Raw genomic sequence first — 25,140 nt, forward strand, 5'->3', positions numbered from 1 at the left:
TTTTGATTTTTTACTTTAGCGTTCCAATCCACTATGATGAACATGACATTTTTTTTTTTTGGTGTTTTTTCTAGAAGAGGTAAGTCTTCATAGAACTAAGCAACTTTGGCCTCTTAGGTTGCAGCATAGACTTATATTATTGTGATGTTAAATGGTTAAGGAAATAATTATGAAAAGATTGAAGCTTTTACCTTTTAATATTTGTTCTTTGTTGCTATGGCTTGTGTTTCTAGAACTTTTGTCAAATAATTCCAAGTAGAGGGGAGTCCCATGCTTATATTAAGAAAATTTCTAGGGTTTCTCTGCTATAAACAGTAGTAGTTTGTGGTTTTAAATATATGCTTTTGATCATATCGAAACGGAGCCCTTCTATGCCTGTGCGTTTTAGGGTTTTTAACACAAATGAATGCTTTATTTTGTCAGAGGTTTTTTATGCATGTATGGAAATAATTTTCCTTTAACTTCACGTGTGAGCAACTTACAGGCATAATTCTTATTTGACACAGATAATGAACTTTTTATTGAAAGGGTGAATTCTCTTATAATCAATCCAAGGAGATTGTGTTCTTTGTCCCTTTTTTCATTAACATCCAAACTCAGTGCCATATTTTTCCTTTCTCCCCCCTGTTAAGTTTGGGAGATACTACTGGTGCTTCTGTCTGTGTTTGGATCATAGGGGTTATTAACTTGGATTAACCCAGGAGTGTCCTGGTAAATGTTTAATAACTGACTCTCTCAAAAAAATGAAGTTTAACCTACATTACTAATATTTTCTTTACCACTTTATTAAGTCTAGAGTAGATAATCCATACAACAATAAATGAAGACCTGAATTGTAGAGTTGGCTGATTTCTAAGATAAAAATGCTCACATTGAACATTTAACAATTGGTTTTTACAAACCAATGTGAGCTGGCCCCAGGACACCTTGTAAGTACCTTTTCTTGTACCTGTGCTATGAATCCCCATAGAAGGTATTTGAAGGTATGAGGGCTTAATAAGGAGATTCATCTTTTAATTGGGAGGAATATGACAACCATATTTTAATGAAAACTATCAAGTTAAGCTTATCATAAAACCTGTACCATAAAGAGTAAAGGCTAGTGGTGGACCACTTTACAGCTTTAGATCATATATTGTGACAAATCAAAAACATTGTTATGTTTAGGTGTACTTTTGGTACAAGAAATAGTTGTTAGTGATCCAGTTTAGAGAGAAAAATCTTTGCTTGAATTTCACCTAACATACTCTCCTCTTTCCCTAGTATCTCTTATGGAACATACACAGCCTGAGATACAACCACAAGAGGTAAGAGATACTGAAAAGAGCTTTGCTGATGTAGTAATTAATGAATATCTTTCTCACTACAGTATTAATGATTAGCATTTAAAGGTGAGACAGAGTTCTAACTAGATGTTAATTTTTTTTTGTAATTCATGTGTTTGCTGATTCTAGTTGGATTTGTATAAAAGCTTTTTAGTTAATGTGATGTCAGAGAACCAGTGATAGTACATGCACCTACCTCCTGACAGAGAGGTGATAGACTCAGATTCTAGAATGAGACCTATATTTTTTGGACATGACTAATGTAAGAATTTGCCTACCTGTGCATTTCTGTTATAAGAATTTCTTTTTTTTCAACTTGGGGTGGGGGAGATGGGAGGGAAAGAATATTACAGATTTTTGTTATTTGGGGAAAAATACAATTTTAAAAATTTATATAGTTGAGGTTCTGTTTTGTATTATCTCTTCTCACTCATGTCTGATTATAATATTAGCTATCATTTAGAACTTTGAGAGGGCAGCTAAGTGGCATGGTAGATAAATGCCTGAGCCTGGAGTCAGGAAGATTCATCTTCCTGAGTTCAAATTCAGCCTCAGACACTAACTTGCTGTGTGAATCTGGGCAAGACACTTAACCCTGTTTACCTCAGTTTCCTCATACGTAAAATGAGCTGGAAAGAAAATGGTAAACCACTCCAGTATCTTTGCCAAGAAAACCCAAATGGGATCACAAAAAGTCAAGACACAAATGAAAAACAACTAAACAACAAAAAACACTTTGAGGTTTGCAAAGTGTTGTCACATACGTTTTCTCATTTGATCCTCCCTACACCCTTTTGTGCTTATAAGTGCTGTTATTATCCCCATTTTGTAGATGAGGAAGTCGAGTTTGAGAGATGTTGACTTGCTCAGGGCAGATTGTGAATGTTAGGTCTTCTTGACACTTACATTCCATCCACTCTACCTTGTAGTTGTCTTATATTTTCTTACTGTTTAAAAACTGTGTGACTTTTACTCTGTGGATCATTTATTCACTTAAGATTTATTGTGACATATATGTTGTAAGATAGTGGCTTAAAATTTAAAAGTTTTTCAGCTTTTCCAACAGCTCTTATCCAATAAAGATTTTCCAGAGTAGTTTGTGTTCTTCAATTTGTTGAAAAAAATTAGACTGATATGCATTTTTTTTTTTTTTGGTTTTCCATTTTATTTACTATTTTATTTTGTAGTTTGTGATATAGTAGCGCTAAGCTACATTTCTTTCTTATTTTTCATCATTCTATAAAATTTTCCTTTTATGATTTTGGTATGGTAAAAATCTTGAGTAATTTGAGTATTATCATTTTAATGTATTTGCATAGCCCAATTGTGAATAAAAATAGAATTTCCAACTCAGGTCTCATTTCCATAAATTGTCGTGTAGTCATATTTATATACTTTTTGGTAGGTTAGCTGCCAGGTATTTTCATGCATTTTGTTATCGTAAATGAAACCTTTAGGTTCTCTGCCATTTTTTGTTGGTTCTCTAAATAAATATCGTATCTCCAAATAAAGATTATTTTGCTTCCTTTTAGTTCTCTCATATCACCTCAATTTCTCATTTTGTTGCTACAGTTAGTATTTTGCCTTATAACTCAGTCAACATTCCTGGATCAAATTCACTGTTCATAGTAAATAATTTTTTAAACATGTTACTTTAGTCTCTTTGCTAATCAATAGTTTTACATCAGTATTCATTACTGAATATATAGTTTTCTTCCTCTGTTTTCTTTTCCTGGTTTAGCTATCAGAACCACAGTTTTCTCAGAGAAGTTTAGTAAGGTGCCTTCATTCTCCTTCCTCTTCCCAACCCCTATTCAACCAGTGTATGAAGTAGTGGAAATTTTTGTTTTTTAAATGTTTTCTAGAATCCACTTGTAAATCCATTTATATCAGAATTTTCCAATCTCTCTACCTTTGAGAATTAATTTTTGGCAATCTGGTTTTCCTTTCTTTTACCTAGTGTCTTCTTGTATTGACTTTTTCAAAACCAATTTTATTTTTATCAGCTGAAGTCTTTTGTTTTTAATTATATTTACTTCTTTGACTTTTGATTTTGTTATTGTAGTTGGCTCAATTCACTAATCTTTTTTCTTTATTTCAGTTTTTCTCTGAGCTCTTTTTTCCTTTTTTCTCAAGTGAAAATATTAAAGATACCTTTAACTTCATCCCACAGATTTTCATATGCTTTCTCATTATTTTCTCTAATTTTTGTGACTTGTTCTTGGACTCATTTAGTCCAAATACTTGGACAGTATTTAGGATTCCATTAGCACTTTTAGTATCTCTTCCCTGTTTCATTTATGAAATGTTTGTTTTAGCCCACAGCCTATTATTATTATTGTTGTTGCCTTTAAAAATGGATGGCTTTTGATTTTTATATTGTATTCATTTCTGAATTATGCTTTCCCATGTAACAAAGATGAAAAAAGGGCAGAATTTCAGCACAATCAATCAATACGTGAGCTGTACCTGACAGCATGTGCCACATCCTACCTTGTCTTCCTCCCACCTCCGTGAACCACATGTGTTCAGCTCTTCTATTTAGGACTGAGCTTGGTCATTATGTGAAATTTCCTTATTTTCTTTGCAGTTATGTTATACATCCATATATATTTTCCTAGTTCTGCTTGCTCTGTCATGAATCTTTCCATGTTTCCCTACATTTTTCATTGTTTCTTGTGGCAGACCTCAAACGGACCTAGGGGCTGTCTAGTCCAAATATCTCGTTTTACAGTAACTTTTTGATGCAGGCAGTGAGCATCACAGGTGGGATTTGTTTAGAAATTGCCCAGTTGCCGAATACTTACTTTAACTGAAACTCTTGGCCACCACAGTAAGTGCTGCTGTGAATGCTTTTGTTCCATATGGGACAGTGTGTGTTGACCTATGAGCAGGCTCTCTAGATCAGAGGGTATGACCATTTTACGTTTCCCTCCTACATAGTTCCAAACGGCTTTTCAAAATAATTAGGCCATTTCACAGTTTCACTCTCAGCCCCTCCATCTTTGAAATACTTTTATTTCCAGATATTTTAAATATCTTACATTTTGATGAGTATAAGGTGGAATCTTAGAGTTGTTTTAATTTGTATTTCTTTTATCAGTAATTTGGAGCTATCTTTCATATGGTTGTTTAACTGATTTTTTTTTTTCTGGAGGCACTACAAAAATAAGTGTCTCAGGATTTCTATTTCAGTAATCAGTACAGGTCTGTCTTGAGGTAACTAGATTACATGATGGGCCTGGAGTCAGGAAGATCTGAATTCAAATGTAGCCTCAGACATTTACTACCTGTGTGACCCTGGACAGTTCACTTACCTTCTCTTTGCCTCAATTTCCTCAGCTGTAAAATGGGAATAATAATATTAGCTCTTACCTCCCAGAGTTGTTGTTAGGATCAAATGAGATAGTATTTGTAAAATACTAACTAGCATAGTACCTACATAGAGGCTCTGTATGATACTAGCTATAATTATAATTTTCTTTTTTTAGATTTAAGTTTTCTTTTTCTTGCTGTTAGATTTAAGAACCCAATGAAAATTTTTCTAAATGGAGTCTTTTTGCAATGTGGTTAGTTCTTAAGTACTTAAAGAAAAAAGTGTGACATTCAGTGCATATAAATTTCATATTGCTATTGTTTCATTTCTGGTACCTTTGCATTGCAGTTCTCTTGGTTGTATTTTTATTGTTGGCTTGTCCAAAGTGGTTGCCCTTCTGCTTTTAAAAAAAAAAAAATCCAGCTAAAGTTTAGTATTTTCTATGTTAGTCTCTTATTTTAACTAAGTCTGTTGCTTTAAGTGTTTCGTTTAATGTTGGTTACTGTTTTCTAGTCACTTCTATAACCCTCCAATATTTTATGGGTTCATCCCATTCATATTTGAGGTTATGATTAAGTATCTTTCCCCTTCAAAAATAAAAAAAAAAGCTATTTTAAGAGCAGTGTTTATCCTCCTTTCTTTGCAGAGGTGGGATGTTATGGCTCTGGAGCTGTCAAACACAGTTGATAGGTTAATTGGTTTTGTTTAAATAATTTTTCTCTTTTTAATCTTCATTACTAGGAATAGCCCCCTGAGGAGGGGAATGAAAGAAATATGTTTGGGAATGAGGGTAATATGAAAACAAAAAATCAGCTCTAAGTACCTGTAGTTTTGCTTACAACAGTCCTATGTTAGTTTCCTCACTTTGCTACAGACATACTTTTCCTTCCCCTGTTAGGCATACATAAATTATTGAATCATGTTCACTTAAAAAAAATATGTCTGTCTTTCTTTTTGTCTGTGTCTATCCAACTTGGTGTGGCTTGTTTTACTTGAAATAGCTCCCTTTCCCATTCTATCCTTGGATTCAGATTTGCTACCCTTCTCCTCGCAAGAACTATTAAGTTTCTTGTACCTCTTTTCTCCTCTAGAGTATTATTTTATGATCAGGCATGTTTGTAGATGACTTTGACTTGTTCCCTTAATGACCTTATTGAGTAGGTGGAACTTCCAAGGGACAGTAGTCTCCTAGACCTTGCAGCTAATCAATATAAGATTTCAAGCTATTTCAACATGTTTCCTTTTTTTCTTTGCATATTATTGCATTTCAAAGACTCGTATAGTAATTTTTAAAAAAGGAATAATAAACCTTTAAAAAGAAAAATGCTTTTGTTTAAAAATCCATTTTCCCCCAAAAGGAATATGTTTTGCTGTACCAGCAGTTGTCTTTGCTTTTTTTTAGTCTCATATGCTAGCCTTTTCTTTATTTCTCATTGAGTAGCTTTGGGAGAGTAAGGATAAACATGACTTTGCATGTAAGTTGTCTCCTCCAGGCCTCTTGCAATTTCTAAGTGGCAAAGACCCTTGAAAATCTTACATCTGGGTGATTTAAACCTGGGTTTTCCCTGTCATAGTCTATACGCTACCATCTACACTTTGCACTCTGTTTCCAGTAGTTCCAGACAATTTTCTTGTAATAATTCCTGGAGTGTAGTATTCAGGCTTTTGGTTAAATGCCTTTTATTGAAAGGCCAATGACTGCCTTACTACATTCTGCGTTTAAAGTCATTTGTCTTTGGTTTGTAAAGATTTTATTTTATGCCAACTTGGTGGTCATTTGAATTTACTATAATATTTTTTATTTTTGATTTCAGGTCTCTGCATTGATGTACCAACTTTTTTAGCCTACGGCTTTATTTTCTGTAATTTTTTCCCTAAACCATTTTTTAAAAATTTTCCTTTTAAGAGTTCTGATTCTTAATGGCTGCAATTCTTGTATCCTATTCTCCTTTTTGACGATTTTAATAAAGCTGTGGCCTTCTGATTCTCCTCTGTTTTAATTTATATTATTTCTTAAATTGCTATTATATTACTTGTCAATGCAATCTACTTTTTTCTCCTGCAGAATTTTTTTTCATTTAGTAATTTTTGTCTTTCCCTTGTTTTTATTTTATTTGGGATATTTCTTGCCTCTTTGAGGCGATAAAGGGAGGCCAACTTTAGAGGTTATAACTTGCCAATTATCTCCATTGATTTTAAGAGATTCAGACAAATGGGTATAATTAGAAAACCAGAAGTTTAGCAGCATGTTCTTTAGATTTGTAAATTAGTCCACTAGAAACATATAGGTATTATACAGTTTTTTGTAGATGACAGACAAATGTCTTAAGATTTATTTTCATTTTCTTCCATAGGCAGCATTAGGAAGGAATCACAACTCTTTCATGGTGAGAGAGGAAGGTTTGTTTAGTTATACTGTGAATTCTGCTACTTAAACTTGTTTTGAAGAACAATGATGTCAAGATTTCTTTGGCATTCTTGTGTTCACTGCCTTTGTGGTTGGTTGGCTTGTAGTGCTTGAGGAGATTTAGACCAGGGGTTTAGTCACAAAAATGCAGCTCTTTTAACGATGTTAAATACCCATCCACATGTGCCCTGAAGACCACTGACTTGGTACTGACAAGTGCTCTGGTAAAAAATAGAATACAGATCTTGAAAGGCCAGAATCTAACGATGATACAAGATATTTCCTCATATGGAACATTCTTAGCTGGATAAAAATGAAAGAACTGCAGACTATCTGGACCAATTTTGATTTTTACTGTATCATTTCCATTTATGAAAGGAAACACTAACTTTATTGTCATATTTCATTTAAGTTTTGTTGCCATTCAAACTCCACGTCTTTAATGTTGTCGTGTGTGACTTTATAGTTGCTTTGGTTTATGAATGCACTAGTTACAGCACCAGTTCATTTAAGTCTTCTCATATTTCTTTGAATTCTTCTATGTGTTTCTTATGATGCAGTGATTACATTGTATTTGTGTAAAACCATATTTTAAGGCATTTCTTAATCATTATTTATATACTTTATTTCTAATCTTTTTCTGTTACAAATAGTATTGAGATGAGTAATTTTGTACAGATAAAATCTGTTTTTCTAATTTCTTCTCCAAAATGGTCGAAACAACTAGCAGTACACCTGTTTTTTTTGCATCCCTTCCAACAAGGAGTTATTTTTTGAGGACTTTTTTCTTTTTTTTTTAAACTGATTATTCATGGCATTCAATTGGGGAATGACTGAACAAACTGTGGTATATGATTATAATGGAATATTATTGTGCTATAAGCAGGATGATTTCAGAAAAACCTGGAAAGACTTACATGAACTGATGCATAGTGAAGTAAACAGAACCAGGGGAACATTGTAAACAGTAACAGCAATATTGTTCAGTAAAGAACTATGAATGACTTACCTATTTTCAGCAACCCAATGATCCAAGACATTCCCAAAGGAAGCATATTATCTGCCTTTAGAAAAAGAACTAATATTGTTTGAATGCAGACTGAAGCATGCTGTTTTTCTCCTTTATTCAAGCCTTGTGCAAAATGACTAGTTAAGGAAATGTTTTATGTGATTGCATATGCATAACCTATATCTGATTGCTTACTGTCGTAGGGATGGGGGAGGGGAGGAAGGAGAGCTAGAGATAGAATTTGGAACTCAAAACTTAAAAAAATGTTAAAAATTGTTTTAACATGTAATTGAGGGAAATATTTTTAAAAATTAAAAAAAATGCCACTTGAAAAAAATCGCTACATATTCATACCTTTAGATTACAGGCTTTGGGAGACTGATTCATAATCTTAAATTTGAGTCAATTCCCTGTATGTTGTGTATGTCAGATTTATTGGATGCATTGTACAAAGATATGGACTGGAGAAAGTAATTTCTTTAAGCTACATTTTACTTATGTAAAAGTTTCATAATTTTTGTATAGTCAAAATAGTCTGTTGTTTTTTTTTGCCATGGATGGTTACAGATCCTTCTCTTGAATGAATAGGTTGGTTCCTTATGTTTTGTTTGTTTATTCATTTGGAATTTTTTGTGGAATAGGGTATTTAAAATTCTGGTCTAAACCTATTTTTCACCAAACTGCTATCTAGCTTTCCCAGTACTTCTTCTTGAGCAAATAAGTCTTTCTTTAGTATTTTATTTTCTTGGGTTTGTCAAAGACTAGACTGATATAGGCAGTCTGTTTTATGTTTTTAGTACAGGAGAGAGTTTTAGTAATTATTGCTATATGATATAACTTAAGAATTAATAATGCCAAATCCCCTTCATTCCTAATTTTTCCCTATTATTTGCATAGATGTTATTGACCTTTTGCTCCTCCATATGAGTATTACCTTTTTAAAAAATCTGTTTAATGACTAATGTGAAAATATGTTTAATAGGAATGTATACGTAGAGCCTATAGCAGATTGCATGCCATCTTGGGGGGAGGGAAGGGGAGAAAATTTAAAGTTTACCAAAGTGATTGTTGAAAACTAAAATAAATAAACTTAAAAAATTAACAAAAAATAAAAAATCTGTTTAGTGATTTTTAACATGTATTTAATAATTGTTAATTAGATAAGAAATAAATTTGTAGATTAATTTAAATAATAATTATGTTGGCATAACCTAATCATCAGTATTGGATATTTAGTTTTAGTTTAGTTTTGTTTTCAAGGAGGATTGTACCTTAAATGGAGTTCTCTTTTCTTTGTCCTGGATTTTGTTAGTAATGCTGCTGATGTTTGGTTTTTTAAAAACATTGTGCTACTTTACTGATGCTATTACTTGAGGTCTTAATTAATTTTCTAGGATTTTCAAAAGTTAACTTTAATGTCTTAGACAAAGAGTAATAATTTTGATTCCTCCCCTATACTAATTCTCTTAATTTCTTATTACTGTAGTCAGCATTTCTAGTTCTTTGACAACAAAAGTATTGGTGACAATGGACAGGATTGATTAACTCATGATCCTGCTAGGAAATCTTTCATCATTTTTCCATTGTAAATCATGTTAGTATTTGGTCTTAGAAAAATGTTTTTGGTAATATTAAAGAAAGATCCTTTTGTTCCTATACTTTTTGAAAAACATGAATGGTTGTCGTACTTCCATCAAAAACCTTTTCTGTGTCTTTTTTATTGGTATCTTCATATGATTTTTGTTCTTGTCAATAAGCTTTTTAAAAATGCTGAATCATTATTTAATATTTAGTATCAATCAAATTTGGTCATAATACACAAATGCTTTAGACTAACCCAATAAGTCATAAGTCACAATGTTATTTCCTTGTAAATATATCGAGTTACCACCTATGTCCTGTTGTAGAATCCAGGAAGCCGAATAAAGTTCACCAAAGAAGTGTAAAGATGCTTCTGGTCTTTTGCTTTTTCCTTAAGCAGTCAAAGGCAGCAGCGTAATAAGCAAGACCTAGGACGTGGTCTATAGTCCTCAAATAGGTGTAGTTTTATCTTTGTGCACTCTAGGGCTCCCTTTCTTCAGTTTCTCCATCAGTGTCTTCTACTTAAACCCCTCCTTTATTTGTCCATTCCCCTGCTCTGATTTTGTCTGTAGCATGGTGAAAGAGATCTTGGCAAAAACAAGCACATTTATTCAGTCAGATAAATAGCCTTCCTAATTTTATATCTTAAGCATAAGTGGACTTCTCTGGTTTAGTTTCTCAACAGACGCTACCTATCTGAAGTTGAGTATTCAAGCAAGAAACCAGAGGGACAGCAATCTTGGGAAGAAGATTATACCAGGAAGCCAAATCTTACAAAATGCTGGGAAGTGATTGCTGACTTAGAAGGCCAGAAGAAGCTGGAGTCTCTGATGTCTTGGGATTCTGTTAAGCAACAGGAGACTGCAAAACCTGTGTTAACTCCAGAACAGGATAATCAGGAGAGTCCAAAATCTACTACTATTGATCTTCAGGAAGAACAGAAAATGCAAGAAATCTCTAAGTCCAACATAGTTCATGGGACATGGGAACAAGACATTCCTAAATCTAATGCAGTCTGTAGTCAGAAGGAACAGAAGAAAAAGGAATCACTAAAGACTTGGGTCACTCCTCTGCAGAAAGAGTTGGAGCCAAAGAAACAGACTCCCAAGTCTTGGACTCCTGCACAGAATGAACAGAAGGCCATTAGGTCTTGGCCAACTTCAGTTCATGAAGAACAAGATACAAAGCCACCTGAAATTTCAGAGCCATGGGAAGCCAATGTTGAGAGTCAGAAACAGGCTTTACTGAAGCAATTACAATCTCCTTCAAAGTCCTGGGGACCTCCAGCAGCCAGCCTTGTAATGAATGGGCAACTGATGACCAGGAAGTATGATTCAGAATCCAAAGATGTGAGTTTTGATGGGCATTATTCTGCTGTTAGCATTTTAGAAAACTTGTTTTCTAACTCTATTGAGACCCTTTTTTATAGCCCTTGCCAATACAGCTGTTTAATTTGATTTAATTCTGTTCTTTATTTGCCAGATCCAGCTACCTTTTAGATATTTCGTTTGTGTTTAGCTACTTCAGTTTGAGGTGAAATTTCCTCTTGTGAAAACTAGCTAATTAACTTGGTGCTGAAATAATAGGCACTGATATTGAAATTGTGACTCTTACATTTTAGAACTCAGAACACAGATAGCAACACAATCACGAAGTGAAAAAGTAGATAATGTACAAAAACACTATGGAATAAAGAAAACTTTTTGTGCTAGAAATAATATTCTAGGCACAATAGTGATATCGTCTGGTATGGTTAATCTTGCTGCTTCACTTTCATGCTTATGTTTGTTGATGTGTCTTCCTAACAACTTTTTGTACCTATTTGTTAAGATAAAGCATTTTGGTAGCGAAGACATGATCCAAATTTGAATTTTGCCCTACGATATAGTGGGAATAGAAATGTTTCCTTCAGTGGGTGTAAAGATAATTAATGGAATAGCTAACTGTGTTGTATGGGAAAACATAGTTTAGGAAATAAAGAGAAGCTATGTCCAAGGGAACACTTGTGAGTCAACAGTTTTGATTATTTATTATTATACATGTAGCTATTGAGAACCTACACCTTCATTCAAGTTCAAACTTTGGAATAGATTGTAAAAGCTTTTAGTGAATGTTTTGTAATCCCCATGGGTTCCTCTGTTTTTAATCCTTTTGTTTTAAATCATTTGTGTTGCCCACAACGCAAAATTTATGTCGCTTGTTAAAGAATATAAAGTTTTTTGTATTGGCCAGTATTTCATACCTCAAAAGAGACTTGCTTGCAGTTGAACTCAAACCAAGGTTTTTCTCTGTAACCTTGTGATCCTTGGGCATATTCAAGCATAGAATAAAATGAATAAATGACCCCCAGCTTACGTCTGTCTGATGGAGAGTATCTTGATGGCAAAATTATTGCCACAACTCTGATTTATTTGTCCTACATTACCTTTTTAAAAATGTTCTTATAATCACTAACTATAGTTTTCTAAGCCTACCTCTGCAGAACGTTGTTCTTGTATTTTGTGGACTAAATTTGACAGATGAGTAAAATTATAATACGATTTTATGCCAGTGTTTATAAAACTAGAGCTTAATAGTAGTTACAGGATTTTATTTATAAAATCATCAGAGTCTATATATGGCTTCTTTCTGTCACTGATTACCCTTGAATGGAATTTAGTATAAGGACGGCTTTTTGTGTTGGGACCTATCTGCTTCCTGAGAGATCAGAAAGGCTCAGATGTTTGGCAAACCCATCTCATGGAGAGCTTGAGATAACAGAATACTGAGAGTAATAGGTGTAGCAATACTTAAAGGTAGAACATGAAAGTGAAGCAGGCAATGTTTTGGTGATCTGGCAGTTACTTTATGCAGCAGCCTTAACTCCCTAGAACATGAGAAGAACCAAAAAGACTGAGGAAAGGAAAATCTTTGTTTATGAACTTGGCTGTCCATGGTGGCTACACCGAGTCACGTCTCACTCTACTTAGTTGGTCAGTCGCTTCTACATGAGTCACTAGGCATATCACCTCAGCCCTGGAGCGGTGTCCTTGTACTGTGCAGTAAGGCAACTATGTCACTAAGTCATCATGAATAAGGTTAAATTGTGGTGCTTGTGTTTAAGATTGTGGAGATCAACACAATACACTTTTGAGTCCATCCAAAAGGGCTTAAAAATTTAAAATAGGGAAAACTTGCTTTCTCTAGTGATTCTGGATATGAAATGCTACTATGAATTATTTCTTTGTAACTTAATGGCAAAGATTTCTTTAATAGAAGAATTTAATTTCATTTTCTTCTCCCTTATGGACTTCTCTCTCAGGTGCCTAAGCTTTTGAATAAGTCTGCAGATACCCCTTCTGCCCCTCCAAATGATTCAGTTCTGAAGAAAGAAAAGCTTCAGGATCTGATGACTCAGATTCAGGGAACTTATAACTTTATGCAGGTAAGAGTGTAAGTGGTTTTTAGTTAGGCCCTTTAAATATAGGACCTTTAAAACATCCATAGGGCCATTAAAACAATTGCTTGTCAGCACTTTACTTCAAATGAACAAATTTTGGGTACCCCCTATATGTTCAGTAATGTTTAGGATTTAAAAGAATAAAATAGTCTCTGTCCTCAAATATCTTATAACTCACTTGGGGAGATAGTAGTAACCTAGCATTTATATAGTGCTCTAAGGTTGCAGAGCACCTTACAAATATTTCATTTTATCCTTCCAACAACCTTGAGATATAGGTGTTATTTTATAGGACAGACAGAAGTTAAGTGACCTGTCTAGGGTTAGACAGCTAGTAAGTATCTGAGGAAGCATTTGCACTCAGGTCTTCCCGACTCTAGGTCTAGTATCTATTCACTGTACCACCTGTCTGCTTTGCTCAAAGCAAACTCTGTGTTAGATCAAACTATGTAAAAGCTTACATTTTCTAGGCTAAATCAGGTGGTGTCAACTAAATATCACAAAAGTTCAAAGATTAAGGTCATTGAATGTAAAACTAGAAAGGGAAGGTTTCATGGAATGGCTAGGTTTGACTGGTACAGGAAGGAAAGTTTAAGCGGTATCATTAACTCAATAACATGAACCAGTAGGTGTCTGAGACAAAAGAAGTTGGAGTTTCTCTTAGTTTAATTGAATAAAAGCTTTACCACACAAAAGTAAGGGCTAAGATACTCTTATGTAAAGATGATGCTTTGGAAATTCTTTTTTTCCCAAGTAAGAATGATTCCATATAATTGTAGAAAGTGGCTTCAGTTATTTTGGCAGCTGCTTTAGACTAGACTTTTTTAAAAAGCTGCTTAAAACTTTTATGCAGATGATAGGAGGATCTAAGTTTGATATTCTACTGCAGTTTTCAAATAAAAATACTATGCATTGTAAAAGTCACCACAGGCAAGTTTGAGCTTATAGCTTGCTTACTGGTAACAGAGCTTTTAAATGAATTAATAATCTTTACTTCTACTTCGTAATCTTTAATTTTGCTTTGATTTTTTTTAAAAAAATGGTAAACTTAAGGAATCGGTTTTGGATTTTGACAAGCCTTCAAGTGCAATTCCTTCACCACAGCTGCCTTCAGTTATTCCAGATAGTCCTGAAGGTATGTAATCAGTCTGAATTCTTTAGTTACAGTCATCCTTTCACACTAGAGTGATCTTGCTAGAAAGTACTGCCAAGTTGGAAGGCACTCCAAACTGACTAGTCATCTGTGCCTGCTCAGTGTTTCTGTGATTGTTGAATTTGATAGGAACAAACATTTAGGTAATAGATTAAAATGATATTTCTTGGAACACACCAACCTGTTACATAATTTGGAGGCAGAACATAGCAATATTTGAAGCTTTGCCCTGTTCCTTCTTTTGGAGTACGTACTCTCATATTCTGTCAATTTGGCCTGTGATTTTAATTCTTAAAATATATTTGAAACTTTTTTTTTGTTAGAATTCAGGCTTCTTGAGAGCAGGAATTGCTTAATTTTTGTGTTTGTATTCCTGGAACCCTAAGGTCCCAGGATTGTGGATGGATTGAAACTGTTTTATATACCTAAACCTAGTACAGCTATCAAACCCCCCAAAACTGGATATATTGAACTTCACAATCTGTAAATTGAATACCATTGAACTTTTGTTTTGCAAAGTGACTGACACTCCAATTGGAAATCTCTGAAAGGTTTATGGAGACTCAGATTGGAAATCTAGAGAGAGGTTAGGGCTGGATGGGTTGATTTGTGAATCATCAACATTTAAAATTTAATCTGTGTTATTAATATTTTCTCCATTATTCTTAGGTCTAGACCATCAGTGAAACTGTAATTCAAGGGCTGGTTTATAATGTACAATTGGCTTTTGCAAGCTGGTTTGAGCTGGCTTCTGCACACCCTTGGATATAACATATGTCCGGCTTTTGAAGAAATTACAATATAATGATGATGGTGAAAGGGAAAGACAAATTCCCTGCAATGCTATAAGGGAAAGGCCTAGCAAAGTGATCTGAGAAATTGAAGCAGCATTTTTTCCTGGGTGTAGGGGAGGGAGAGGTCAGAAACCAGTCAAGGAAGGTTTCATGGAGGAGATGACATCTGAGTTAGACCTTGAAGGAACATGAATATGATTCCATTCCCAAGAATGGAAGAGATGAGACCACCAAGGGAGAGACTGTGTAGGAGAATGAGGAGGGTGTAGGACAGAACGTTAGAGTACGTCCACATTTAAAGGCCAAGAGGATGCGTTATCAGCACAAAGCAGAAAGGATGGTCAAAAGGTGAACCATGAAACCGGAGGGAAATAGTACCAAGAAGTAGGTGGAGGAAAAGGAGGATGGGAATGAGATTAGAAGGTGGAAATCCATTTGCTTTAATGATAAGGAGGTCAAGGGACTTTCGAGTGAGCTATTTCAGAATAGGAGGGATAGAAGCCAGATTATTAAGGGTCTGAGTAATGAATGAATGAAAAGATATTAAGTATTTGCTGTGAACAAAGAACTGTGCTGAATGCTGAGTCGCAAATACAAGAGTAAGACAGTTCCTACCCTCAAGGAATAGTTTACATTCTTTTTTATTTTTCACTTATTTCTTATTATTAACCTCACAAGCATAAATATTTCCCTGTATAAAGGAACAGAAACAGGATTGTATATGAGACCAAATCTCTCAGTGTGAACTTGGAATTTGTTTTTGTTTTTTAAGGCTAGAATAAATGTACATATATTGACATATGCTTTCCAGTAGCAATGGCAATTGATTTGATTATAGTTCCAGAATTATTTTTTTCCTTTTTTTTCTCACTTCACATTTGGTAGTGGAGAAGAGATTAGATAGTAGCTTGAAGGGTGTGGTAGCAGGGTTAAGGGAAAGTTTTTAGAACAGAAGAAACAGGGAGGTTTATATACTGTAGTTAATAACTTGACTCTTTTTATGAAAGTTCAAAATGCTATTTTCTTCTGCTGTTTTTTTTAATCCTTGTAATATTAATATAGTGAGAACAGGTATCTTTTCCTCCCTTTTTGGCAAATCTTTATTCAACTTGTTATTTTAAAGATACATTATCAAATCTTTAAGGAACTGAACGTTAGATGCTGTAGCTCAACTGCAACTAGTACTTTCTGCAATATTCCCTCCAACCTGCTACCTAATTTATAGAGATGGAAGAAATAAAATCTCACTTTTTCCAACATTAGTTTACTTATATATTTTGCAGCTTCCATAGAACAGAAGCTACCCAACCAAAATGACTTTCTTCAAGAGCCATTACAAGTAAGTGCTTAGTCTCTAGAGTTGTTAGTCAATTAATCTGTCCTTTGAACCTTGGCTTCCTAAGAACCCAGAACTTAAATAGCTCCTAATGAGAAAGCGTTATTCTGTACACTACTCAGACACATGTCAAAGGTGTGGTAATGTAAAATTTGATTACCACTGGAACTGCTCATAAATTATCTTGGAATAAGTGATTCTAGGATAGAGTAGAATATATATTGCGAGTGAAAGGAATAATGAGTTGCCCTCTAAACAACTGGCTCCTGAACTATAGTATTACATGCATAACTTGCTTAGTAGTACAGTATTTTAGAACTGGGAAAGATGGTAGAGTGTAGTTCCTGAGCTAAATGTTTGTACTTTACAGACTTTAATGGGTACTATAATTTTACTGCTGATTTAGTCATACTCATGACCAAAAAGCCCTTTTTATAAGTGTCTTTTGGTAAATTATATTTCAGTTTGACTATTTTATTTTCCTCTATGTAGGCTGCTGCTTCTCCCGTTAAGCATAGTACAAATTCTTTAGTGATTGCTGATCAGGCTTCTTCTGGATCTGAAACAGAGCTAGAGACTCCTCAGGTAATAAATACATTGATTCTGATCACAAAGCAACACTAGCTTTACTTTTGTAACTGAGTAGAGGTGGCAGTAATAGGGCTGATTTTTATTTATAAACTGAATGACCTATTGCATGATTTCATAGTTATGCTTCACTAATGTGTTGAAGAATACCTGGCTTTGTTTTTGTTAAACTAGCTTCCATTCTGCCTTGATACAATAAGGAACAAAAGCTAAATAACCAATCAAATGGAATAGCAATTTGATTTGGAAAGTAGACTCAGCCTGTAATAAAGTAATTGTATTGGGAGGTATGGACTCAAAGGTGTGCAATGTAAGGGGGCAGATCTGTACAATCTGCCAGTTATAAGTGGCATACCATCTAAGAGAATACTGAGAGATAACCAAAAAAGAGGGGGCTTATACCAGCTCGGTTATTCACAGGTTTTGTTAGGATTAATTAAGTTAACTTAGGTCCTGGGTGGCAGCAGGACAAAGTCACATTGTAGATCCCTGCACCAACCCTAGGTGAGATCAAGGTTATTAAACAGAGACTGAACAAAGGAAGCATATATAGCCAGGGAGGGTCATGTGCAAGTTTTCCCATGGGATAGTTGGAGCTTCTTTTGCTGTTTACATTTACTCAAAGTAATTTACATTCTCTGTGAGACTTGGAGTCATGTTCCTAGGCTCTGGCTACCACCGTACATGTAGTGACTACAAATTTATAGATATATTTATAAGATATCAACTGATTTTAACTCTTGGTTTTATAGATATACTAAAGATAGCCAAAACAGTGAGGACTGTGATATTTAAGCTCTTTTCATACCTAGTTACAGGAACTAAGACCTCATAGTTTTAATAAGTTCATAATTGGAAAATATGCTGTACTCCCTAGGTTCCATTGTCTGTCTGCTATATTGGAATAGAGTTCTGTCAGGTGCTTTAACTTTCTGTGACTACCCAGAGTAACAGTCAGTAAAAATTTTTAAACACCTACTGTGTGCTAGGCTTTCTTCTATGTGCTAGCAATGAAAGAAAGGCAAAAAATAATCCCTGCTCTCAAGGAGCTCACAGTTTCAGAGAGACATAAATAATTAGGCACAAACAAACCATACACAAGATAAATTGGATATATCAATAGAAGGAAGACACCAAAATTAACACATATGCAGGATTTTCTATTTGGGTTGGAGAGGAGACTACATGTCAGAAATGAGTAGTTTCAGTAGAAGTATATGTTTAGTGCATTTTTAGAGAGAGGGGTCTGAAATAGAGCTAAAATGGATTGGAACATGTAGGGATCTGTAGTCTTGGGCTTGGTATCACCTCAGAGTTGTACTTGAACATTTTAAGGCATAGAAAAACAGACCAAAGGGGAGCCATGAGATTGATTACTGAAAATCCCTAGGACCTTAGAACTTAACATTTTGCTTAGTCACTACCTAAGATTTCTAAAGGCTCAACCAGAGTTGTATAAATGAGTATGCTTCTTCTGCTTTTTACCCTTTTCAGTTCTTGAGCATTGGGATAGATTAAAGTCCTTGACTTTGAAGAGATGAACTGTTTCTTTGACTGAACAGAATGAAGCTATTTCAGTAGTCTTGGCCTAATCTTTTTGTTCGGATGCTGAGCACTTACATTGCTTAATGTCTGAAAACTTAATGGGTAAACATTTATTAAGTGCCCACTATGTGCCATGTACTGTGCTTGACTGGGGAGAGCAAAACAGACAAAAGACAGTTCTTGCCCTCAAAGAGCTTAAAATCTAATGGGGGAGACAACATGCAAACAAATATATACAGAGCAAGCTAAGTAGAGGAAAATAATGGATAATTAACAGGGAGGCAGTGGAATTAAGAGGAGTTGGGGAAGGCTTCTTGTGGGAGGTGGGATTTTAGCTGGGACTTGAAGGAAGCCAGGGAGTCAGTAGTCAGGGTAGAGGAGGGAGAGCTTTCTAGACCTGAGGGACAGTCAGCAAAAATACCTGGAGCTGAGAGATGGAATGTCTTGTTCATAACACAGCCAGGAGGCCATTGTCAGTGGATCCAGGAGTAAGGTGTAAGAAGACTGGCCCTGGGGGCAGGGGTAGGGGTGTTGGGGTGGCTAGGTTATGAAGTGCTTTGAATACCAAACAGCATTTTGTATTTATTCCTGGAGGCAAAAAGGAGGCACTGGCATTTATTGAATAAGGGGGTGGTGTTTTAGGAAAATCGCTGTAATGTCTGAATGGAGGATGAACTGGAGTGGGAAGAGACTTGGGGCAGACAGGCTGTTGCAGTAATTCAGAAGTGAGGGAATGAGAGCCTGCATGAGAGGTGGCAGTGTCAGAGGAGAGAAAGGAACATATTTGAGAAATAGTGAAATCGACAGGTCTTGGAAACAGATTGTATGTGGAGAGTTGGGGAGATAGTGAGGAATCCAGGATGACTCCTAGATTGAGAGACCGAGGGACTGGGAGCCATGGCAATGTTACTTTGACATTTTTTAAGGGCAGAAATAGTTAATCCTGAATATGTATAGGCTGTGAAAGAAGTGCTTATTTTAAAAAATAAATTGTGAAGTGGCACTTAAAAGCTTGCATGCTTTCTACATTCTCTTTAATTAATTTTAGCTTGTATATAAGAATGAAAGGCTTTTTGTCTTTACTCAGTTTAAGCTTCTAAATAGTAGACAAAAGAGTTGAAAGATTATAAGGAATTGACCAGTTTCCTTAATATATGTGCTATCTTTAGGATTACTTTGAGAAAAAGTATTTATCCTTGTCACTATGAATTGAAATGGAGGGTTTATTGTAGCTGTGTTTCTCTCAGTGACTGAATTACGGGTTATAATAATAATGGACATCAATATTGTACTTAAAGTTTTGCAAAATCCTTTATGGAAAATCTCACTTTAGCCTTCACTGAAACAGTATAAGCTAGGTACTACATGTATTCATTTTTTTTCTTTTTTACTAATGAAGAAACTGATGACAGAGAAATTCATTATCAGAGACAGGGTTTAATCTCAGATCTTTCTGATCAAATATACCACTCTATTACCTACCCCATGTGAACTGCTACTTTCTTGTTTATCTTTGTCAGAGTGCTATTTTGACAAAATGATGGAAGTGCTTTTAGTTCTACGTAACTGCTTTTTTGCATAGTACAGTACTTAATGATACAGTTTCTGTTAGAACAAGTCTCTAGAAAACATAAAATAATATTCCAAATTTATTTGGAATAATATTGGGTTTTGGTGCCAAGTTGAAACTCATCCTTCATTTGAGGTGCTAATCCACCTCTTAGTATGATGTCCTGTTAGGCAGTGGATAGTATGTTGAATATGAATGTGAAGCTTGCTGCTGTGTCTAGTTAAGAGATAGTTAAACTTACCTGTAGTTGGCTATGTGATTCCCTTTGTTATATAATTTGTTGAATTCACTTATATGGACTGATAAATCCTTTGGCTTGTTAAGAATTGATTATTAAAATAGACATTTAATTTTCTGGCTCTTTTGGTGCTGACTGGCAGCTTTCCTCCCAGTTTTGTAACTTAAGTTGTTGAATACAAACATTTGAAAATTATACTTTGGCCCAAAGTTTTAGGATTTTCTCAGACTGCAGTTTTATTCAAATTTTTACAAATTTTGAATTGGTCTTAATTGGAAAATCATAAATTTAAGAGTGTGTTAGCTGCATTTTAAACTGCTCATCTTCTAAATTGATGGAAGGCCTGTGCTCAATTAAGATACTTTCACTTTGTCAGCATGCTGCTGCAAATCAAGCACTGGTGTGCATCCTCAGCATTCAAGATTTGAATTGTAAGCACAAGCTAATCTTTTGTTTGGCCATGTCCAAATATCATCCTGCCCAGTCTGCTGACTTGTGACAATCTGGGGTTTAGTATAAGCTAACTACTTGTAGTATATAATGGATCACAGGCTGAAAACCCTAACTTTTTTTCTTCCCTAGGCAACAATTCCTCCAAGTAAGCAGCTAACTTCACTACCTTCTGCAAATCCCCCCATGTCACAAGCTTCCCAGGAACAGGTCTTCCAGTCACCTCCAGCAAGCAGTAGTACGGTAACCATGAGTATAGTCACCTTTCAAGCTATGCAGACAGGAAGGTTGGAATTTTTGGTTCAGAGCTAATGTTACTGTGTTGTTTATTTTATTTCCTTTTTACTTAAGCTATATGTTATACCTAGTGGGATGAGAAAACATCTCTTTTTCTGGGGCTTGTAGTAGTTATCCAAATAGTTAGTGAAAAATCTTCATGCTCAATGTATATTAAAAGAGCATATATCAGAGTTCAAACCTACCAGAACATTGTTGACTTTCTTACTGATTTTTTAAAAAATCAGGATACAGAGATAGCAAATCTGAGAATACCAGTAGATTTTTGTTGTTGTTGTTGTTCAGTTGTTTTCAGTTGTATACAACTCTTTGTGACCCCATTTGGGATTTTCTTGACAAAGATATTGGAGTAGTTTGCCATTTCCTTCTCCAACTCATTTTACAGATGAGGAAACTGAGGCAAATAGTGTTACAAATCACACAGCTAGCAAGTGTCTGAAGCTGTATTTGAACTTAGGAAGATGAGTCTTCCTGACTCCAGGCCTGGCACTTTTATCTGCTGCCTACCTAGCTGCTACCTAGCTGCCCACCACCAGCTCCTGAAACATTGTTTTTGTCATGCTGCTAGGGTGAGATCCAAATTCTTTAGCCTCACTTTCAGAGTTCTTCACAGTCTGGCACCAAATTAATTTTTTATCTTTTTTTTATGACTTAAAAAAATTAAAAGCCTCTAATACAATACAGTTCACTGTCCTGAATATGCCATGTGCATTCTCTCTTTGAGCCTTGCCACAGCTGCCTCTTTTGTCTGCCTGTCTGAATAATTTCTAGCTTAAGGCCCGTCTCTTCTAAGAAGCCTTCCTTGACCATATCAAACCCATACATAGTAAGCTTTCTTTGTCTCCTGTGAACTTCCTTAACTTTAACTTTCTGTGCTACTTATCTCCACATTATCATCTTCATATTCCTTGTGTCCTCAACTAAATTATAGGTACAGATTGTCTGTCTTCTCTTTCTTGCCATGTCTTGAGCATGGTAGACATTCAAAAGAGCTTAATTATTTCTGTACATATTAATTATTTAAAGGAATAGGCAAGAAAGTAAATGCAGATTACTAGGGTATAAACATTGATGGGCATGGGAATGAGTAAATCAGTAAAGGATTCTTCAAAATATATGTGTCATTCTCCATACATGAAATAAATTATTAGAGTAAGTGGAAATCTTACATTTTGTTTATGTTAGCCTCTTTTTTGTGTGTTCGTTACCTGGGTTATTTTGTCTTTTGCTACAGGATTTAGATTCTGTAAGAAATCTAAAACTATCCACAAGTATTGAACATTGTGGAATTTTATTAGATATCTCTCAGTGAAATTCTCTTGAAAGAAAAATTGCAAACCACTCAAAATATGCAATTGCCTCTCTCAGGTTTTCAATGTGAATGCACCTTTACCTCCACGGAAAGAACAAGAGGTAAAAGACTCACCTTATTCAAGTGGCTATAATCAGAGTTATACTACAGCAAGTACACAGACAGCACCCCAGTGCCCATTGCCATCTACACATGTGGAACAAACTACTCTCTCCCAAGAGCAGACTGGTAAGAAAAATTTGGAATGTGAATGGATGGTAATGGCAATTGTTAAGGACTTACTATGTCCCAGGCACCATACTAAGTCCTGAAGCACAAATAAAAGCAAGATAGTGTCTACCATGAGGGACATTATAGTGCCTTGAAAATACCACTATTTTTCATTTGTAGTTAGGCTCAGTGCTATTTTATAATTTTTTATTCTATGTTTTCATCCAGACTAGAAGACCTGGATTTTTATCAGGATGGGGGATTTCTGGTGCGGAAACCCCCTTCCACTGATAGATTAGCAACTTAATTTGTAACTTACTGCTTTGAGCAGTAAAAGGCTAGGAGATTTGCCTGTAGTCACATTGTATGTAAAGGTCAAGTAGGACTTAAACCCAGATCTTCCTGACTGAGGCTGGTTCACAATTTACTGTTATGCAGTCTCTCATTTATGACGTATATAACAGTAGTCTTGCCAGTCTCACTAGAGATCTCGGAGATTGCAAATTATTGCTAATGTGTATTAATCCAGTCATTTTGCTTACAGTAGGCAGTTTGAATCAAGTATTTCTCAAAGTGAGACCCTGGGGAAGTCATTTAGCTTCTGTCTGTGTCAGTTTCCTCATTTGTGCAAAAGGAATAACAACAACTCTTACCTCCCAGGGTTGTTGTGGGGATCAAATGAGAATTTGTAAAATTCTTTGGAAACTTTAAAGTACTTTATGGATGCTGGCTATTGAAAGCAGTCACTGATGATGTGTTATATAACTGGCCTGTTTTCAAGTTCATGTTTTCTTAAATTAGACATCTAATTAAGATGAGAAAAAAAGCTTATTAAAAGAACTTTCAATGTGTAGTACTGGGAAAGACCTTAAAGATGGGATTGTTGTTTTGAGATGTTATCCTGTCCTGCTGTATCAGAAAGATTAAGGAAACTTTGAACTTAAATTGTGCTTGTTAAAGGCTTCTGGTTTATTGGCATTGGCCTCTCACTACCTTAGAAACCCCCTTTTTTTTTTTAGTCTAAACTAGTTGTTATAGTAAATAGAGTGCTAGACCTGAAGTCAGGAAGAACCAAGGTACATCTGATTGTGATGTGTAATTGCATTTCTATACCAGAATTTTGTCAGAGAAACACACACAGAGTTATCAGTTTTTGTTTTGTTTCTTCCTTTCAGTAATTTTAATTCAGCAACAATATTCACATTTCTTGATTCTTAATTCTTGGTATTTTCATGAACCCTCTCCTTATGCAGCAAACAGTCAACTTGATGGAGCAGTTCAAGTAAGCAGTGGTAGCCTTGCCTTTTATCCTGCACAGACTAATGTGTTCCCCAGATCCACCCAATCATATCTTAGTAACCGAGGATCTATTAGAGGATGTACTCGTGGTGGGAGATCACTGACAAATTCCTTTCGCTCCCCTGGTGGGTATAAAGGTATGGTTTTGAATAAGTTTCTGCTATGCTTCATTTTTTTTGTCTTTGTATTTTTAATGTTTTAATGTTTTTTTAAACAGCTGTCATTTGTTTTTCTTTAAAAGAACTCTATTTTATAATAAAATACCTTTAAACAAAACAAACTCATACTTTTACCCCCTACAGCCCATTCTACATCTACTGAGATGAAAGAGGTTTGTTTCTTCAATGATTCTCTGGAATCAAGAGCCCTGCATTGATTTGAGTTCTCATGTGTTATAGTGTTTATTTTCTTTGCATTACTGTAGTGATTATGTATGTTCCCATGATTCTGCTTCATTTACCCTGCATTAGTTCAAAAGAATATTCCCAAAAGTTTCTCTGAATTTTTCATAATTAATTGTTATGATGTAATTACATTCATATACTGTCATTTTTTTTCAGTCATTTCTAATGATCATGTACTTGGTTGCCTAGTTTTTCTTTTGTTTTGCTCCCCTAATGAGTGCTGTGTAGATTTTATTAGATTCAAATTGTTTTGACTTTTGCCTCTCTACCATATACCTTTTATCATATGTGATAGATTATAAATTCTTTAAATATCCTCTGTTTTTTGGAGAGTATTTACAATATATCTAAAGCATATATGACAAGCCTTAAATTTTTTTTTATAAAATGAAAAAAGTTGATTATATTACTTGATACAGGAAAGGTTGTCCATATTTTTCTAGGATAGATATTTATCTCTCTTCTATAGGAATTCAGATTCTTTGCTTCTTGAAAAACTTTTTGCTTTGTATAGTAAGTAAACCTTGTAACCTCAGTGACCAGAGTGTAGCACATAACAGCAATCAGAGAGTCTTTTGGGAATTGTTTGTGATTTAGTCCAGCGTTGGAAAACTACAGCCAGTAGGCCAAACGCCATCTGACCAAGGGCGAGGAGTGGTTTTTTGCATTTTGTAAAATAAAGTTATATTGTATTTTAAACCATAAAAGCCATTCTTAGCTCACAGACCATACAAAAAGGGGCCTGGATTTGACCCTTTAGGTCAGAGTTCAATGACCTGTGATTTAGATTAATGAACCTATTTTATTCATTCATCTATTAATGAACCTATTTTTATCCCTGAACTTTTTTGCGCCAGTTTATAAAGA

The 25,140-nt window shown here is 34.9% G+C and overlaps 1 protein-coding gene across 9 annotated transcripts in view; it reads left to right on the top strand.

Moving 5' to 3' along the window:
* Nucleotides 1-25,140, top strand: part of CAPRIN2 (caprin family member 2) — an 81,149-nt gene that overhangs the window by 25,713 nt on the left and 30,296 nt on the right. For 5 of the 9 annotated variants that reach the window (XR_011977118.1, XR_011977117.1, XM_072654403.1 and 2 more), the window contains exons 8-16: nt 1,264-1,307; nt 10,313-10,987; nt 12,940-13,062; nt 14,131-14,212; nt 16,308-16,363; nt 16,853-16,945; nt 20,884-20,994; nt 22,417-22,588; nt 23,824-24,006. Coding sequence is in view for 7 of the 9 variants with exons in the window: in XM_072654403.1 (XP_072510504.1) it covers nt 1,264-1,307; nt 10,313-10,987; nt 12,940-13,062; nt 14,131-14,212; nt 16,308-16,363; nt 16,853-16,945; nt 20,884-20,994; nt 22,417-22,588; nt 23,824-24,006 (1,539 nt within the window). In the remaining 2 variants the exon portion in view is untranslated. The remainder of the gene's footprint in view (nt 1-1,263; nt 1,308-10,312; nt 10,988-12,939; nt 13,063-14,130; nt 14,213-16,307; nt 16,364-16,852; nt 16,946-20,883; nt 20,995-22,416; nt 22,589-23,823; nt 24,007-25,140) is intronic. The other 4 variants (XM_072654407.1, XM_072654409.1, XM_072654405.1 and 1 more) reach the window with 3 other exon arrangements.

Source organism: Notamacropus eugenii, chromosome 3, assembly GCF_028372415.1.
Source record: "Notamacropus eugenii isolate mMacEug1 chromosome 3, mMacEug1.pri_v2, whole genome shotgun sequence".
Classification (NCBI taxonomy): domain Eukaryota; kingdom Metazoa; phylum Chordata; class Mammalia; order Diprotodontia; family Macropodidae; genus Notamacropus; species Notamacropus eugenii.